General features: G+C 57.1%; 1 protein-coding gene across 1 annotated transcript in view; it reads left to right on the forward strand.

Moving 5' to 3' along the window:
- Positions 1 to 7,842, forward strand: part of TRIOBP (TRIO and F-actin binding protein) — a 75,330-nt gene that overhangs the window by 6,698 nt on the left and 60,790 nt on the right. Inside the window, exons 2-4 of the mRNA XM_006166236.2 lie at positions 835 to 974; positions 2,861 to 3,059; positions 6,358 to 6,526. Of these exons, the coding sequence (XP_006166298.1) occupies positions 835 to 974; positions 2,861 to 3,059; positions 6,358 to 6,526 (508 nt within the window). The remainder of the gene's footprint in view (positions 1 to 834; positions 975 to 2,860; positions 3,060 to 6,357; positions 6,527 to 7,842) is intronic.

A 7,842-nucleotide genomic window follows, 5' to 3' on the forward strand; every position in this document is an offset into this window, starting at 1 on the left:
ACAGCCGCGAGCCGCAGCCACCTCCGGAGCCCGCTGCCCAGGTAACACGAGAGGAGGCGGGGCGCAGGGTGCCACCACCGCTGTCTCCCACCACCAGGGGAGGGCCCTGCCACTCCTGAGAGGTAGGGAGGAATGGGGGGGCCTTCCTGGAGGGGAGCAGCCGTTCCCCCTCGGTGAGCCCAATGCCAGCCTTCACAGGTGTGGCCTTGCTGAGGGTGGAAGGAAAGAGGACCAGACAGTGGCTCAAGGCCCCTGCCCCACCCTGGACTCTGGATCCAGTGCCTTTTTTTTAGGGGGGCAAGCCTCCTCTTCCCTCCGGGGTCTTCCTTGTCTCCCGCTCTGTCAGGCCACTCTGCCTCCCTGGGACCGCTTCCTGCTGTCTGGGCCAGCGTAGTCCTTCCTCACCCTCATCTTCGTCCTTCTCAGCAGCACACACTCATGCACTCATAAGTGGATTTGCACACACATGTACACGCATAGGCACCAACCTGCTCACTGGACCTGCAGACACATGCATGCACATGTGTACACCAGCTCTCAACACCCCTGTGCACACATGTGCCTCAATGCACAGGCATTCACACGCACATACCTGCACCTAGGCCCATACGTGTAGACATGCATGCATGCACACACATCATATCCCCCTGCCAGCCCCTGGCTCAGGTCCCAAGGGCACTTCCATCTTGCTGGGCGGCTCTCCTTGAGAAGTGTGAGCTCCCAGGGGGAGATGACTGGAGACTCCCACACCTCCCAGTGCTGGGAGGGGCTGTGCAGGGGAGGGGAGCCCCCACGCGGATGCTGAGCTGCCTCCTCTCTCCAACTCTGGCCCAGGAGCCCAGGAGCCCTCCCAGTGCCGAGGCGCCCTACTGCGACCTGCCACGCTGCCCACCGGCCCTGGAGAACCCTCTCAGCACCTCGACCTCTGGCGGCCAGTCTGTGGTGGGCCCAGACCTCAGGCCAGAGCCCAAGAGGTGGGTAGAGCCCTAGGCCAGGGAAGGGCTCCCTGGGTAGGGTGCCCTCGTTCACCCCACCAGTGCCCCTTCATGATGGCCAGGTCTGTCTGTGATGGTGCTAGCATGGGTCACGTGGTCAGCCCACGCGGCCTGGGCACGGAGGTAGGCACATATCTGGTGCTCACTGGGAGCACTCGGGCCGTCCTGCTGGCACCTGGGTCGCTGAACCCGCCCGCCCCAGCGCTGACTGTCCTCCCGGTGCCCTGCCCACTCTGTAGTTCCCCCAGACCGAGTCAGCTTTGTCCAGGGCAAGCACCCACCCTGCCGTGGGCATGCCCACACCTGCTCGCGTCTCCTTAGCACAGCTTTAAAAGATTAAACAGTCCCTGTCCCCGGGCACTGCTGTCACCCACTGCCCTGGCCATGCGCTCTAGGCTCGGGGATTACCTCCACCCCAGGCGTCAGCTGACGTGGGGTTCCCCTGTGGGGTCATGATACTTTGGAAGGCCGTGGCTGGGAGTCTGGACACCTGGGTCCACCTTCAGACCCATCGTGATGGGCTTTGGGGATTTGGGCAAGTTGCTTCATTCTCCCGTGCCTCCATTTCCCTTTCATAAATTAAGGGGTTGGACCGAATCGGCATTGCTTTGGAAACGTGTACCCCTCGTGGGTGGCTGGAGACGTGTGTGGTTTATCCCAAACTTTCTAAAGGTTATTTATGTATTTCTCCCATGAGTGAGACAGAGACGTAGAGAAACCCTCCACAGGGTCATGGGCACCCACGTGGCTAGTGTGCTCTCAGGGAGGTCTCTGGATTTGAACTCAGAACCTTCCACAGGGTCAGCCTTGTAGAGCATCACCTTTTACTGCTCTACCACCACCTGCACCCCCAAACTTGCCTGATGACAGAACTCCTTTTTAAGGCCATCTATTACCACCTGTGGGTCACTCTTGGGGACACTGCCAGCTTGAAGCCACCTCGAGCAGTGGCCACCCCACCTGGCTTCTCTGGAGCAGGGCTTTCTCTGCAGCCCCTCAGCACCCTGCAGGCGGCTCTGTTGTCCTCGGAGCCCTGCTGCTCCCCCGTCCCACTAGCCCAGCACAAGTCTGGCTTCAGTCTTCCTGAACTTGGGGTCCCTCCTGCTCCAGTGGGAGGGCGGAGGGTGCTGAGGCCACAGTCCTGGTCACGGCACATCTGCCCTCTCCTTGCTCCGTGACCTCGGCCGGTCTCTTGACCTCTCTGAGCGCCAGTCTCTGTTAAGTGGGAGTCATTACCCTTCCGTTAAAGGGAGGCTGTTACCTCAGTGCAACAGCCCATAGGAGCGTGGCCCGGCTGCGGTGTAGTGGCAGGGTGCTGCTGCGTGAGGTTGGAGCCATGTGGGAAGGCCAGGGTTCGGTTCCCTGGTCAGCCTGAACACATGTAAAGCGTACCCCTGATCCTGGTGGCTGGAAGGCTTGTGGGAGGGGAAGGATCGCAGCATGACGAGGTCCTGTTGAGGGTCCCTGCCTGTCTCTTTCTCACACATGAAAGGGGAAAAAAAAAAAAAAGAAAAGCCCAGTGGGCAGCCGCTGGTGGTTAAGGCAGTTGGCTCTCACGTGGCCAATTTTGCCATTCGATCCCTGGACACAACAGCTTGAGATACACTGGGTGTGTGTGCATGCATGCCCCAGATCCCGAGGGGAGAAGGGGGGAGAAGGGACCATGGCGTGGCCATCACCCTGGGGGGTGATTTCTCTCTCTCTCCCTGGTGAGCACAAGCACCCGATAGCAAAACCTAAGGGGAAGAAGGAGCCCTGCACAGAGAGCCCTCAGCAGCGGCCCCCCCCCACGCTAACGTGTAGACTTCCGCCTTAATTCCCGTCTCTGTGCGGAATAAGCCACGGGTCGTCGTCTCCTCTCCCAGGGGCCTGTCCCCCTCTGTGGGGCTCCCTGAAGAGGGCCCTGCTGCCCCCCGGAGCAGGAGCCCTGAGCTCGAGGCGGTCCCCTACCTGGAGAGCCTGACCTCCGCCCTGTGCAGCAGCTGTGACGAAAGCCCTGGCTTGGACCCCAGCTCCAGCCCTGAGTGCGACACCCCCGATGGTACCAGCAACTCGTCCTCTGTGGTGAGCGTGGCATGGGGGAAGGCACACCACCCCTCGGTCCCCAGCCCAGGTTCCACTTCAGCCTCCAGACAAGGCTCTGTCTGTGAGCTTCTCAAACTAGGGACTTGTGACCCCAGGGCCTCAGACCATTCGCTGGCACCTAGGCCAGCTGGAGGGCAGGGTCTCCGCACAGGCCCGCCCAGGGGGGCTGCGGGCCGTGAGAAGATGGAGGGAGGAGGATGGTGACAGGTCTAGCTGAGTGACCAGCCTACTGGGCTGCCCAGACTCTCAGTCACAGGCTTCCCAAGGATGGAGGGAGGGAATGGGCTGGGCAGGCTGGAGAGGAGACCCGGGAGACTTCCTCAAGCTGTCACACTGAAGGGCTGTCCCAGGCAGGGGAGGCAGGCCTTTCCATGAGGGCGTTCCAGGAGTGGCGAGGCAGTGACGAGGCTCAGCCCATGGCAGCCTGGTCTGTGCACACAGTGTTGGGCCAGCACAGTGCCACGGGCTGCCAGGCATGGGCTCCTGGAAGGGTCCACACTACCCCCCTCCCACCACCCTCCTCCCCACCACCTCCTCCCCATTTATTTATTTCTTCCATGCATGAAAAAGAGAGACAGAGAAGAGAAGACACCCCCAACACAGTCTTGATGACACAAACAATCCCAGCCTCAACCAGTCCTAAATCATGGGCACCCTGCATGTTTAGGGAGATCTCCGGATGTGAACACGCCCCGTCCCATGTGAATCAGCCTCAGGAACATTGCATGATCACTGTGCCATGCAACCCAGAAGTATACTTTTTGTGGCTATCATACATAACTAACAGAGACACCCTAGAAAGTCAGAGAGAGCTTTACATAAACATGGGCATGCACTCTAGCTCCTAATTTTGTGGCTATTTCAATACTGCAGGAAGTAAGCTCAGGAAAATGGTGTTGTACAGTGCAATGGTTAGGAACCCAGTCTTTAGAGTCATTCTGGACCTTCATTCTTCATGATTTTGGCCTGTTACTTACTTCTTTCACACTTGGCCTCTACATCTGTAAATTAAATGATACCTATCTCTGGTGGTATACTCATGTCAGCTCACAAAAGCTAGTTATTAAACTTCTAGAATTTTTCCTGGTGGTTGAGATCACATAGTTTGTCACAGGCTATGGCAGGATTATTTACCTCAGAAATGAGCAAAAGTTATAAAATCTGGGCATCTTTCCCCACTAGCCCTTTGGAGGTGGTTGTTAAACATTTACCAGCATACCTCTGCCTACCTTTCAGCATTGTTGTAAGGACTGAGAAGAGGTATGCTAAGTGTTTAGCATGACAAGAAATGGGAGCTGTTTTTACTGTTGCTAGTGAAGCAAGATGCCCTGTGTCTCTTATCTCTCACTACTCTCGCCACAGTTCTCTTAATCCAGATCATATGCTTTTAGCTAAAATCCCACAAAGTGAGTCTCTTCAGTAAAAGCTCTTCTCCCCAACTCCTCCTATTCATTTGTGTCCTCTCATTCAGAGACACGAATCGAATACCTACTCTGGGCCCAATTTGGCACCAGATACCAAAGATACAAACATGATTGACAAACATGATTGAATAAAACCTACCCCTGGGAAAAAGAGGTTCACAGATCCTTTGGTGGATGAGATACAACTGAGACTGTGAAGGACACTTTTTACCAACAACATGGAAGGCAAAGCTTGCGATGGCAAGCCCTCCTGTCACCTGGCATCCCAAAACCTTTGAAGCTAGAAGCCTTCAGGGTAACTCCAGTTACAAAGCGCAACCACCTTCTCTAAGATGACATAATTATTAGAACTGCAGGGCACTCGATTAGCTTCCCTGCTCTCCCTGCCCTAATGGCATCACTCTACGATTGCCAACATACTTCCCCACTGGCTACAAGGGTTTCGTGTATGCCGCCTGGAAACCAGAAATGTGTAACATCAAGACTGGCCCCTCGCCAAATTTCTACAGGGCATTAGTAACAAACTGGTGAAGCTCATTAAAAAAAAGAGAGAAACCTATAACCATTAAAAGTCCATTAAGCAGCCTGTCATTTTGTAGAGCTAAATAGCCCACAGTAATCAAAAGCATATGAACCCCAGCTGGGATACCCAGTGAATTGTTTCGATTTAGGGGAGAATTCATCAAGAAAGATTGTTCTTGGGATTGGGTTGATTTTTCTCCTTCAGTTCCTGGCCCCACGTTCCATTATAATTAAAGTGATTGATGCACCTCCCAGGCAGAGGTGAGCAGTGACCACCAGAGCCAAAACATCTGCTCCTTCTAAGCAAATGGCTAATACAGAACTTTAGTCAAAAGGCACGTAACTTGAGGTTACCCCTCCACTGTCAATTAGGTATGGCACAGTCAACTCTTTGCTGTCTGGCTGGGTTACATCTGGGTTATCTGTGAAATTTCTCTTTTCCACTATAGAGGGACTTTTATCCATACTTAGGTCATAGTCAAGAAACCAAGAACTAAATCTGAGGTCAAGAAGGGATGATTCCCTAAAATGGGAGCTAAAAGATCCATCCATTAGTTATTGAAATGTCTTCCTGTCTAAGGACAAACATGTGTTCATTTCAGAAACACGGACGCAGTCTTTCAGATCTACCACAGTCCCTCCTCCTCCCCACCACCCTCCTCCCCACCACCCTCCTCCCCACCACTCTCCGAGGTAGACACGTTATGACCCCATTTGGGACTGAGGCTCAAAACGGGAAAGCAACTTACTTGAGGCCACCCATCTGGGAAGTGCTGGGGCTAAGAGCTGACCCCTCCCCACGCCCCTGATGGGTCTTGCACACACCACTGGCACCGTGTGACTTGGGCCAAGTTCTCAGCTTCAGCGAGTGCCTCCCTGCCAGGACTGAGCACGTGAGCCAAGCTGCCATGTGCCGAGGACCCGGCTCCATGTGGCCACGCAGCACCACCCTTCCTTCACCCGTCTGGGCGCGTGGGGGAGAGCGAGGGAGAGGGGAAGTGGAAGACACACCTCTGCAGGGTCTCTTTAAGCCAGAATCCCCTCCCTCCGGTCCTTCGGCCTGTCGGATCCTGGGCCACCTGTGTCCGTGCATGCACGTGTGAGAGCGAGTGCCTGGTGTGTTTCGGGCTGACCCAGCCAGACATCGGAACTGAGGTCGCCATGTGGGAGCTGGCATCTCTCAAGTAGCCCATCACTGTTGGGCGTGCCGCAGAGCAGGCCCGGCAAGCGCTCTTCGGTCGGCTCCTGCCCTCCTGCCCACCCTCAGGCTGCGAGTATGGCCGGGCCCTTTTCCTTCCCCAAACACGCCTTTTCCTCCCCTTCCCTGGCAGGACTCGGACAGTGTCGGGAGGCAGGAGGAGGCCCCCAGCTGCGAGGAGCGCCCCGTGATGATCCCACGGAGGCCCCAGGAGGGGCCGAGAGCTGACAGTACCCGAAGGGCTCCGTCTTTCCTCACCAGGTCCCCTGCGGGCGGAGACACTGCAGGCCAGAGAAAGGAGGGTGAGTCCTGCCAGCAGGTCCTGTGGCTGTGGGGGCGGCGATGGCTGGGGGCTCCCCAGATAGCCCTCTCACGGGCCACCTGGACTTCTGGGCTCGCTTTGGTAGCCAGGTCTCAGTGACAGCACAGTTGCCATGGGCCTGTGGAGCAGCCAGGCGTCCATGCCACCAGCATTACGTATGTCACAGCTGCCGGGTTAGGGTCTTCAAGCTGCAAGGGACAGAAATGGGCTGAGCATAAATGGAGTAACTCACGCAACGTAAAACGTCTCGGGGATGGGTGACCTCAGGCACGGCTAGATCCAGGTGCTCAGCATCCAAAACCCGGCGTCGGCTCTACTTTCCTCTGTTGTGGCTTCCGTCTCAGCCAGACCCTTCCCCAGTACTGGCGTGACAGCTCGTGGTCTTCCACAGCCAGAGGGCATGCTCTTCCCAATCAACGAGGGTAAAGTGCCCGACCTGCTCATAGGGCCAGTCCCTGGGCAAGCCTCATGGTCGGGTCCAGAGGAGAGGAGATTCCCCCGAGGAAATCAGTGATGTCCCTGTCAGGCCTTGCCCATAGACGCTGGGCCCCGGAGTCCGGGCCCTCCATCGCTTCTGCACTATGGTGCCTCCAGGTCTGTCTGCAGCAGCCACAGGGTACTTGGTGGGGGCGGGTCAGGCCAACCCAGCCTGGCCCTGGCTACCCGGGGCGCCTGTAGCCCTCGGTTGTCAAACATGGGTGCACTCACCATGTGTGCAGCCTGGCGCCGACACCTGGGGTGACCAGGGGTCTTAGACATGGTCCCTGCCACAGTCGCTCCTTTAGCTGAGCAATCAGACAGGGGGTGCCGCACAGCAGCAGGGGAGGGAGAGCAGAGACGATGTGAGTGAAGAAATGAGCGAAGGGCTGGGTCCGAGGAGAGGGACTCACAGAGGACGGCCTCTGGACAAAGGCAGCAGGCTAGCCAAGGGAGCCGCCTCGCAGCGGCAGAGGTGTGGCCAGGGAGCGCCCGCCTGGCAGTCCGGCTCATGCATAGCTGGGCTTGTACAGCTGAGCCAGGCCCTGCTGGGCCTCAAGAGCCTAGCCAGAGCCAGGGAACGAGCAGTTAGTGTAATGGCTATGTCGCTGGACTCCCACATAGTCGACCACGGTTCGCGTCCCAGACCCGGTGGCTTAGAACTCATGCCGGGTGCGTGTGCGTGTGTGCCCAAGATCCCGAGAGGAGAATGGAGGAGAAGGGATTGCGATGTGACCATCCCCCCTGGGGGGTGATTTCTCGCTTTTTGTCTCTATGTCTCTCTCTGTCTGTCTGGTGAGCGCACGTGCCCTATAGCGA

This window comes from Tupaia chinensis, unplaced genomic scaffold, assembly GCF_000334495.1.
Source record: "Tupaia chinensis unplaced genomic scaffold, TupChi_1.0 Scaffold144197_2, whole genome shotgun sequence".
Classification (NCBI taxonomy): domain Eukaryota; kingdom Metazoa; phylum Chordata; class Mammalia; order Scandentia; family Tupaiidae; genus Tupaia; species Tupaia belangeri.